We start from the raw sequence: 11,380 nt of genomic DNA, 5'->3' as shown, positions 1-11,380 counted from the left end.
ACGCTTCTCACAGACGTGTCTCAGAACATTTCAGTAAATTTGAAATTTAAAGCGTTAGGGATGTGAAGTAACAAAAACAGATAAAATAGGAGAGAAAATTATTTTTTCGAAATTAAAATACAAGAGAAAGGTATTTTCCCTCTATATTATATGATTTTATCTCTTAAAATGCTAGAAGTCGGAGAGAAAAGAAAAAAAAAATAGAAAGAGGGGAATTTTTTTTTTTTATTGAATTCTTTCTTTCTCCCCCTTTTCTCTTGATTTTGCCCAACCTACATTGAAGTACCGAATCCTTCTTCCCAACCTGGATAACTCTCTCTGGTAGGGACACCAATTTGCCCACTAATTACACTTCTTAGGTAGAGATTTTATCTATTTTAAATTTTATTTTTATTTTTATTTTATCTTTCTTAATTTTACTGGATTTAAATTTATTTTGAAATTTTAATTTTAATTTTAGTTATTTATAGACTATAACATAATATTAAAATAAATTTTAAAATAATTAACAAGCTCTCTCTGTTTCTAGTCTCCCTTTATCCTTCCCCTTTATTTTTCTTCTTCCCCTTCTTTTTCTGTATTATTCTTCTTCTAAATTATTCTTCTCAATTCTCCTAATTCTTGTCTCAAAATCTCTTTTCTTCCTCTCTGTTTTATTCATTTATCTTTATAATTCTAATAATTAACCGACACTCTGATACTATAATAAAACATTGTGCATTGTTATGCATTAGTTTGGTATCAAAGTTGAAAACTCCTTCGATGCACAACCTTTTTTATTGTCGTCCGAGCTCACCTAAGTCAAAGCTGAACTTCCTTCCCTACCTACTTCCCTTTCTTCCCCTTACCTCCTCCTACCCTTTCTTCCATTGTTTTGCCTGAACTCCTCTCTGAACCTAACACCGATAACTTCTTTTAACTCCTGCTTCTCTATTGCCATTATGAAGAGAGAACTATCGTTATAAAGTCATCACCGCCATTAGCTGGACCCTCACACCATCACCAATGACCAAATGAAGCCCATCGTAAAACCTTCCCAAGTCGTTGTAGAGCTTCCCACCAACCATTGTTCACACCCATTGTCGATGTCTAATGCGGTATGCCATTGCTAGAATTTTGACGACTTTACGACAAGTCCTCTAAGTCCTCCAAATTCTCCTTCATCATTTTTTAATATGAACATACAAAAAAATAGACCAAAATAGCTATCGTCGGTTACGTTGCAAGCCAGAGCATCAAATCTGGCATGAGAACGACATTGAATGCCCACCGCCAACACCATTCGAGCCCTTTGAAGTTGGTAATGAAGCCCAAAAAAAAACTCTTCCCTAAGCCATCACCACCATTGCAAAACAGCCTATGTTGACACTCCTGCCGACGTCAAGTTCGTTGTCATCGTCATTGCGACCACCAACCGGAGCCTCCGCTACCACCATCAAATCTTCGGTCAGACATCCTCTCTGTCACTGCTGAACCTTCCCGACCTAGTTGATGCTGCCAACATTGACTGTCGTTAGCTCTGCTGACCACCGCGCCAATTGTCCCCTATGTTTCTCGCCACATCACTAAACCTCTTCCACCCATGCTCTTAGTTCGCAACATGTGTACCTCACACGTGCAAGAAAAAAATCATTTTTTTTTTAATTTTACATAAAAACAAAATAGTCAAACTCGACGGGGTCGAGTTCTCCAACATCGAGAGAATTGGTGGGGACACCATTATGCCCATCGCCCCCCAGTGGACCCACCAATTAAGGTTAATTTATCTTTCCTAAATTTACTATAATTGATCAAGTAGTAATCCTATTTATTTTAATTTTTAAAATTCAATTTTATTTTTAGTTTAAGTTTTTTTATTTTACTGGATCGATCAAATAGTGATCTTATCTATTTTTTATTTTAAATTTCAATTTTAGTAATTTATAGGCTGTAACAAGATGTTGAAAGTAGTTTTGAAGATGAATTAATAGAATCTCTTTATTTATGGTCTCTTCCTTTCTCCCTCCCTTTCTTTTTTTTTCTTCTTTCCCTTATTATTTATTCTCTGTTCTTCTTATTCTAAATTATTCTTTTCAGTTCTCCAATTTCTTATCCCAAATTCTCCTTTCTTCCTTTTATCTTTCTAATCCCATCAATCAACTGAATTTGAATAAAATAATTAAAAATCACATTTTGTCCCACATCACTCTTTCCGGCTAAACAACTCTTTAGTAGGTATCTCTCTCTCTCTCTCTACACTATCTCTTTACTTCAACCATGCAAGTCTCCTCTCTTTCGGTCATTGAAGGTTTACAATGTTTATTTCTTAAGCATCATAAAAGAACTATGAAGTGCCTTCTTAGCTCTCAATTGGAAGGCCAAAGCTCATCATCTTTCTACTAACAATCAAGTCTTTCCTTTTGCTCTCTTCTCTCTTTTTTTTTTTTATCTTTTTTCAGTTTCTATGTCTCTCCTATCTATGATTCCATACTTGTCTTCTTCTCTCTATAAAATTTTGAATGTTGCTACTTCGGTTTTAAGATGCTTGCATGATTTTCCTTTTTTTTTTTATATTCAATGTTTTTGACTTATGTCCCATAGTTTGACGATAACAAAACTTAACCCATTTGAGTTGATGATCATATATTAAGCATTTTATATTTATTTCCTTCAAGAGACGTACAATCAAAGTCTACAAGGAAGAATCCATAAAATCATTACAAGACGTTATGTCAAAATGAAATAGCAAGTCATCTTCAAGAAATACCTAGAAAGAAGTTTGAAGATTTTAAGAACTAGAGTCGAAAAGAGGATAGCTAACCTAATTTCTCCTAAAATTATATTTTTTTATCAATGCATACATATGTTTTCATAACTTTAATTCCTTTTAAGAATGGTCTATATCATGATTAGATTTTTTTGTTTTTTTTGCACATTGGCAATTGGCACAACAGAATGCAACCAGACAAAGTTTACATAGCATGACGATCATCCTATATAGAACGACGCAAGGAATGACTTATAAAGCATGATCGATCATTATGAATCGGTAAGATTAATCATCCCAAACACAAGATTTTAAGCATCACATATGGACAATAATTCAAATTGATTTAGTTTCCTATACCTAATTAATATTTTACACAAAGTTACTCTATTATGATAATATTTAGTTTATAGTATGCATTCAATGGTACAAACAATTATTAATATCTTATAGTTAAAAAGTAACAAGTATTTATGTCTATTACACTTTTTTCAAGGCTTTTAGGTATGAGGAGGTTGTTTTTGTGACGAGTTTTGTGTTTTTTGTGGTGCATGGGGGGGAAACTGCACAGCATTACGTGTTGTTTCGCGTCAAAATTGATAAGAATTGCTTTTACTGTTAAACCCTAAAACCTCCCTGTAGCTCTCTGTTAAGCTCAACGGCTAGAATTGTGGAAGGGGATTTATCGACGCACGCCGCAGAACCTCGAAGAAGAAACTGAATGCATACAAGGCGAGCAGCATATTTTCTTACCAAAACCCAAAAGCCTCAAGTCCTATTAGCTGGATATTGCCGATAAGATGGCCGAAGGCGATTTGCAAGTCATTTCGAATCAACACCATGATACGAGAATCGCTTGGGAAGGTTGCAGCGTCTTGCTGGACATTAACGACGGCGATCGGCTTGTCTTCGCTCGTCTATCTCCTGCCTCGTAAGTGTTTCATTTGGTTCTATTTATTCATTCAGTCTGTTGTATGTAAACATACTAACATTTTATAAAAATATGGTTTTTAGGACGTTGAAGATTGGGAATAAGAAGTGTTCTATTCGTCCGTTGATTGGATGCCCATTTGGATCCTTATTTCAAGTGGATATTGGACCAAAAGGGCCATTTCTTTCTCTTGTGCCTGCCGATTCTGATGGTACTTTTGTCTTTTGCCTTGTAGTTTTCCTTTTCTGTCTCTAGGTATTTCTGTATCTCTGTTCGGCTGGATTACTGAAGTTGGTTTCAATACCTATCCTATAGCTCTATCTTACGAACAATTATTATTAATTTTTCGTGCAATTCTATCAAAGTAGTAATTCTCTATATGGCCTTCACATTCATGGAAAATGTTTGGACTTCATTTTGTTGTGGAGAATTTAGTTCAGACACTGCTGTAGTTAAGCATCTTTGGGATTATTAATTGCAGATAAACTGAGACACAAATATATCTAACTGAAGGTTATTGGTCTTATTTGTTTTTTTCCTGTGGGTGTTTCATGTAGGAAATATTCCAGAAGAGAAAGATGATTCTCAGCTAAAGGAAGAGACTAGAGACAACCGAGCTTTGGTTGACAATAATTCCGCTCAAAGACTTTCTGGTGAAGATATAGATGCAATGCGAAGGTTATAACTGGAGTGCTTTCATCCTTTTCTGTACATTCTTGAATTATCTTATTGATTTTTCATGATCTGTTTGTCTTACTTTTAAAAAGTGTCGTGCAAGAAGATGAAATATCTTTTGATGAACTTATTTGCCGTTATGTTTTAATATTAGTTGTAGTTTTATATAGTCTTCCAAAAGTTAATATACTGTAGCTACCATGTTAAAGGAGTTAATTTTTTTAGGTTTGTATGTTTAAGAGTTCTTCTGTTTGATTTTTATCAGTAATTTAGATAGACTAATCTAGAAGATGTTGCAAAAATAACATTCTTATTCAGGTGTTCTACTTCTATGTCACATTCTGATCTTTTCTAGGAATAGGTATGGGACCGAATGGTCAATCCTAAGATGCAATAAACTAGTAATGTGGTTGTTGTGAAGAGACTTAATGGACAGTTATTCTATATATACCTTAGCATTCTGTGGTGGAGAGCTTTTGTATGAATGATGAAATTTGAATCTTTAAGATGCGTGATGGGGTTCTGAGGTATGAAATACTTCCAGTATTTACTTTTTGGGGTAATTGGGCTTCAATGACAAATTATTGTATGGATTCCAATAGGTAATTAGGAGAAAATAACGACCGTAAAAAAAAAAGAATATGCGGGATAACATGAATCTCATGATCAAATCTACTTCCAGATAGAGGTTTTGATTGGAATAACAAAAAAAGTTATCAGTCTGTTTCTATCTCTGTCTCTGCCTCAATCTATCTCTCTTTCTTTCTCTCTATTATTTCTTTTTGGCCCTTTGAAATGTTTTGATATTTTTCTTGGTCCAATGTCTAATACATGTTATTCTACCTGAGAAATTGAAGTTGTCATGAAAGTCATCAAGTCTTTGGGCGTTTATATTGTACCTGTCATGATCCTTTTTGCATTGCATCATCATATGTTTTGACTTACTTCCCACGACATTGACAAAGGTCTTAATTGTTGGGCTGGTCCTATTCTCGTAATGCATTTAATTGGGGAAAGACACAGCATGTGTGCTTTTGTCCATATAAATCATGATTACTTATGAGAAGCAGATTTTGTTTATTATATGTTTCTGAAATTTCTTCCTTTATGGTGATAACTAATGTTTAAACTTTATTCCAGAGAGGGCACAAGTGGTGACCAAATAATTGAGGCACTTATTGCAAACAGTTTAACATTTGAAAAGAAGACAGCGTTTTCACAAGTGAGTTTGCTATGACAACTCCTTGAAGGCTACTTCTTTTGCATAATGTGCTGATTTTTTTTCCTTATACAGGAGAAATACCGGCAGAAAAAGCAAAAGAAGTATGCACCTAGGGTACTCATGAGGCGTCCATTTTCTCGGAGGTAACAGTTTTTGAATTTCATGAGTGTTTATTAAGATGTTAATGTGTTCTGCATCAATGAAGGATGGCTTTACTTTCCAACCTGACATATTTACAAATTGTTCTACCTTGTAAGTTGACCTTGCAGTTTGATTGCACGCATATAATTCATTTTTTCCCCATTTTATACATTTGAAGCTATTCTTTACTTAGCAAGTTCATCACTGTCTCAGTACACGTGCATGAGGATTAATGCTCCAACTGTAGCACATATGAATTACTAGTGTGAAACTTCTGAGGTTTTTTATTGATCATCTAATTTCTCATTGGTCCTCTTTACTTCGCAGTATTTGTGAGGCATACTTTAAGAAATACCCGGCGAAAATAGGGTAAGTCTGTCATATTTATTTCTCTGAATTGTGAACCTTGTGTATGTGAGTAACTCTAATCTGTATCTTTTGTTTAATACCAGCTTAATTGCTGCAAAAGGAAAGGGGGAGTGTGTGTGAACACCAGACAATGATAGAAACTGGAATCATTAGAATTGAAAATTTATGTCACATCATAAGAATAATATTATCATTACACGTGTATCAAGGGGAAAAATAAATGTCAAATATTGTAATGAAGAAATTCAGAAAGAATGTGAATTTTCTATCTGTTTGTGAGTCGGTGGAAGTATTTATATGGACACAACTATGTTCGTAGGTTACAAGCGATCTACTTTCCCATCCATGCTTCTTTGCATTTCATCCTAATGCTTCTCTATGCTGTTAGGTTTTTGCGAGTGGACACGCTATCTCTTCTCGTTTCAATGGCTAATGTCAGTGCATATTCAGATGTCCTTGTGCTGGATATGGTTGGGGGTATGGTAACTGGTGCTGTGGCTGAGCGTTTGGGAGGTATTCATTTTGTCCTTTTGTTCTCTTTGTACCAACATTGAGAAAATTATGAGTAAGCTTTCACAAAGAGAAGGAATGCTGCACATTGCAATATATTTTCGTGTTGATCGTTTCTTTAAAAAATGAATTTTACTTTGTTAAGAAAATGCTCATTTCACTAAAATGGTGAGAATTAGAATTGGTACAAGTAGGAGCCTTTTCTCTATATAATTGACACCTTCCAGAGATCAATGCATCCAAGCAATTTTGGCTGGTGTAATTATTTAGACATATATACCAGTTGCCATTTGCGCCCTCCGCTTTTGTAGTTTTGTAGTTTTGTATTTTCTCTTCCTTCTTTTTAATAAAATTACATCTTCATAAAAAAAAAAAAGTAGCTTATTCTTATTCATTTTACTTTTCTGGCAGGCATTGGTACTGTATGTAATACTTATTTTGGTGTTACACCTTATCCAATGGATATAGTACGTATCTTCAACTTCAGTGATGAAATTTGTTGTAGGTAAATTTCATCTATACATATTTTTAATATTTTTTTTCTTGTTCTTAATGAAGTGCATTAGTTTGATCACTTTCAATATCGATGGGGCAATTAACACAGACAGTCCATGCTAAACGTGCATCAGACTCTCTTCTAACCACGTTACAAGTAGGTTGTGCTTGATTTCAAGCTTAAGTGAAAGTTTTACACACATTTTCTATGCAGGATTTTACAGTCTCCTCTCTCAGAACTTTCTGCTACTCAAGATAAAATTTCTGAACTCTGTAAAGTGGATGAAAAGGCTAGGCCATCAGGACCCGAGTCTACTGGTGAATCTGCCTCTTTTATTCAAGAAGATTCTTCTCATTCTTTATCTGGGCCTACAGGAACATCTCCTACTACTAAAAATGGTAGACAGATGGACATTAGTTCTACTGATAAAATAGATGATATAAATGAAGGGAATTCTTTTCTATTTCCACGGGCTTTGAAGTCTGCAAAGCCTGGCAGGCTGGCATCACAAGAAACTGTGGAACTCTGGAAAGAAAATGGCTTTACGAGGTAAAATTGTAGTTACAATCAATATCAACTTGTAACAGATATTGTTATTTTTAGATGCTCACTAGGGGCGTAATTTTTCTTCTTTAAACAGTCTGATAATCGCTGCTCCAGAGCTGGATACCTGGTCAACACTCCAAGAACTTCTACCTCTTATATCATACTCTGCACCATTTTCCATCTATCATCAATACCTTCAGGTACTTTATCTTCATTTATGCATCTAAAAGGTTTAAATTATTTTTAATTGAGAAGATCAACTTTTGCTCTGTCCTTCTACCTTTGGTTATTCACTCATCCTTGGCTAAAGTGGCTGCAAAAAATGGCAAGGGCTTAGTCTATAACCAATTTCAAACTGCAAAAAAAAAAAAAAAAGCTTACTGAAACAATTTACTACAACTACTGTGAGAAACCATTAAATATGACTTCTTAATACAGAATTACTGTTTTCCCTATGAACTCTGATAGTTTCCTCCTGAAATGAAAAATGAACTCCTGATATCTTCTCAATCATTACAAGAAAGAGATTCCTGGCTTTTAAATCTTAATCTGTTTTACTTGGTGCCAGCCATTGGGGCCACTGTAATCCCTCTACTCCTTTATACATTTGTTTAACACTTCCTGCTGTATTAAAAGGCTGAATAATTTGTTGAGTTTGCTTTAACACTGCTCTAAAATGCAACTTGCTGGGAACCTGGGTAGGTTATTTTGCTTGGGTAGGTCATTTGTTCTTTGCATATTTGTTGGGTCTAGGTTGTTTTGGTTCACTTCTTCAACCTGGTTGCTACCACTTTCTTGCAATCTCCAGAAAACTTGGTACTTCTTCAAGCACCAATAGGTTGACCCTAAAGAGCATGGTCACAATGGCATGCTAAATAATGTATGCTCACCTTCAGTCAAAAGAAATCTGCATTTATGAGCAGAATCAACTTGGTACTTCTTCAAGCAGTAATAGGTTGACCCTAAAGAGCTTTTCTGGAATTGCCTTTCCAGAATTCTCTTTTGTTTTTCTGATAGGATGAGTGAGATAGAGGGTTGGGGATGTGGAAATAGTTTAGAAGTATTTGAGACTGAAATTTGGAGGACATCTTCTCTTGGGGGGGGCGGGGGGCGAGCGGAGAATGAGTTTATTAATAAATACTCTGATAGATTTTAACTTTATTACAATTGTTTTATTTAACTTTTTAATTAACAAAATAAGATAAATAATTTAATTTTTTGGCACTACTCTTGGATCAGACAAATGGCCACCTAGAGCATGTCCCCACCCCACCACTATATCAAGTAACTCCCCTGCTACTGTCAGTTAGACCCTTCTAAACCATTGCCATTTTTTAGCAAGACTAGGGAATCCAAAAATTCCTCCCTATCTCCACCCCTTGAAACTTTGAATTTCGACTTTGATTCCGCCACCCCCAACCCGAAGCATATCTCCAGATCACTTCATTCATGATATGACTCATTACATCTCAACCCCATAACTCTCCTAAAAACCTATAAACAAAGAGGAAAAGGCAGGCCAAAGAAAATCCAGCAGGGTGGCCAGGCAATCCAGTGAGTACCTTGTGGACAATAACTCGCAAAGAATACAATTCTCTCGCTTAGGAGAAAGATCAAGGAAACACAATTACAATGAGCTTCAGTTGGAAAAACACAATTACAATGAAAAAAATTGGAGTCAAATGATGGAATTAGCTGAAATCAAGACTTGGTCTACAAAGGCAAATTGCTAGAGATGGAGGAAGACAAAGGAATTGACAAATCAAAATCAAAGCTGAAATGATAATTACATCTTGGAATGTGAGAGGAGTTGGATTTAGTCATAAGAGGGCCACTATTTGATCCTCATTAGGCCTAAGCAAATCTTCCATTGTTCTCCTTCAAGAAACTAAATTGTATCATTGAGGTTCTTGAAGTGGAGATTGGGTCCTTCTCCATCGGATTGAGACTTGTTGACCATGACTTTGGAAATCTCTAGTGCCTAGCTGGGGTATATGGCCTAACTCGATATAGAGACTACGCGAGCTTCTAGGAAGAACTTCTCAATCTCACTCAGTTGGCTTCTTTCTTGGCTATTTGTTGGGAATTTCGATGCCATAAGATTTTGCGAAGTGAAGTACTCCAAGCTTCCAGGACTTCAGCATCAATGAGGAGAGCTTTGCTGATTTTATCAATAGTTGCAGCGTGAAGAGATTAATCTGACGGGGAAGTCCTTCACCTGGTCAAATGGGCAGCGACATCCAATTCTCTCCGAGGTAGATAGATTTCTTGCTAATGGAGATTGGATTAGACTATGAGGATGTGACTAACAAAGTTCTCAACAAAGCGGGTTTGACCATTGGCCCATCCAATTGGACACCAAGTTTGGGAGAAAGGTGCAAACCCTTCCGGTTTGAAAATTGCTGGTTACTAGAAGAAAACTTTGACAAACATATGGATGAATGGTGGAAGGAGATAGACTTTTAAGGGAGCCTTGGGATGGAAGCTATTTCACAAATTCAAATGCTTGAAGACCAAACTCTAGCTTTGGTCCAAAGAGTTGCATGCCACAACCTTCGGCCATAAGGAATCTCTCTTGTCCCAAATTGCCCTTTTTAAGGGGGCTTAAGAGGACAAGTCTCTCTCAATCACTGAATTCTCCTCTCGTATTAGCTTCTCTAAACATTTTTTGATGATTTCTCATGAGGAATGTATCCTCTGGAAGTAACGAACCTGATTCAAATGGCTTGTTGAAAGCGACAACAACACCAAATTCTTTCATTCCATCACCTTAGGCAGACGAAGATCTAACTGAGTTACCTCTTTAAACACCAATAATGAGATGACCTTAGATAGATTTTCCCTAAATAATGCGTTTCTGAGTTTCTTTGTAGACTTTTACATTGATGATAGGTCAACACATCGAAGGATCCAAAGTCTCAGGTTCAACAAGATCTCCCCATGTCTCCTGAAGCTCCCTTTCTTTAAAAGGAGATTGAACATGCTGTGAAAGGAATGCTGAAGGATAAAACCCTTGGGTCAGATGGCTACAACGCGGAATTCTACAACTGGTATTGGCAAATTACTCAAGATGACATCCTCAACATGGTCAGAAGTTTCTATTGCAGGGGCCTCATGTGCAAAGCAATAAGAGGCACCTTCATTGCTGTCATCCCGCAGAAGAAAGATGTTGAGCAGCCCAAGGATTTTAGACTCATAAGCCTTATCTCAAGTCCCTATAAGATCATAGCTCATTTCCTGGCACAGAGACTCATGCCTGTCCTCCCTCTCATAGTTCACAATGGGCAAAGTGCTTTCATCAAAGGAAGGAACATTTTGGACTCAACCATGACTATTCACAAGCTCACAGATCAATTCAAAAAAGGCAATAGACCTTGGGTTATCATCAAGCTTGATCTTGAAAAAGCCTTTTTCAGGGTCAATTGGGATCTTCTTGATGATATTCTAGGCCTTATGGGATTTGGCATGACATGGAGAACCTAAATAAGAAGGTGTGTCATTGGTCACATACATTCTTTTTTTTTTGTTTTTTTACTCAAAGGGACAGCCTGTGGCTACTTCAAGGGATCAAGAGCAATAAAAGAAGGGGATCCAACTTAGTTGGTGAGTACTTTTCTGCAATGTTCTATGCAACTAAGGCAAAGGGATGGATCTAACCAGTTGCGAAAGAAGCAAGAAATGCACATTCCTCTCCAATTTGCAGATGACTCTGTCTGCTTTTGTGAGGGAACAATGGAGCAAGTC

At 36.2% G+C, this 11,380-nt stretch overlaps 1 protein-coding gene across 2 annotated transcripts in view; it reads left to right on the top strand.

Annotated features, from left to right (window-relative positions):
- Window positions 1-3,312: 3,312 nt before the first annotated feature.
- Window positions 3,313-11,380, top strand: part of LOC137944251 (uncharacterized) — a 32,645-nt gene continuing 24,577 nt past the window's right edge. For both annotated transcript variants that reach the window (XR_011110799.1, XM_068789877.1), the window contains exons 1-10: window positions 3,313-3,677; window positions 3,761-3,888; window positions 4,235-4,355; window positions 5,493-5,574; window positions 5,647-5,717; window positions 6,043-6,084; window positions 6,473-6,597; window positions 7,006-7,099; window positions 7,304-7,639; window positions 7,731-7,836. Coding sequence is in view for 1 of the 2 variants with exons in the window: in XM_068789877.1 (XP_068645978.1) it covers window positions 3,547-3,677; window positions 3,761-3,888; window positions 4,235-4,355; window positions 5,493-5,574; window positions 5,647-5,717; window positions 6,043-6,084; window positions 6,473-6,597; window positions 7,006-7,099; window positions 7,304-7,639; window positions 7,731-7,836 (1,236 nt within the window). In the remaining variant the exon portion in view is untranslated. The remainder of the gene's footprint in view (window positions 3,678-3,760; window positions 3,889-4,234; window positions 4,356-5,492; window positions 5,575-5,646; window positions 5,718-6,042; window positions 6,085-6,472; window positions 6,598-7,005; window positions 7,100-7,303; window positions 7,640-7,730; window positions 7,837-11,380) is intronic.

The sequence above is a fragment of the Aristolochia californica genome, unplaced genomic scaffold (genome assembly GCF_029961685.1).
Source record: "Aristolochia californica isolate CCGP_79_NKW_82.1479 unplaced genomic scaffold, dmAriCali1.0.hap1 SCAF_11, whole genome shotgun sequence".
NCBI lineage: Eukaryota > Viridiplantae > Streptophyta > Magnoliopsida > Piperales > Aristolochiaceae > Aristolochia > Aristolochia californica.
This window is presented reverse-complemented; position numbering and strand designations above follow the sequence as displayed.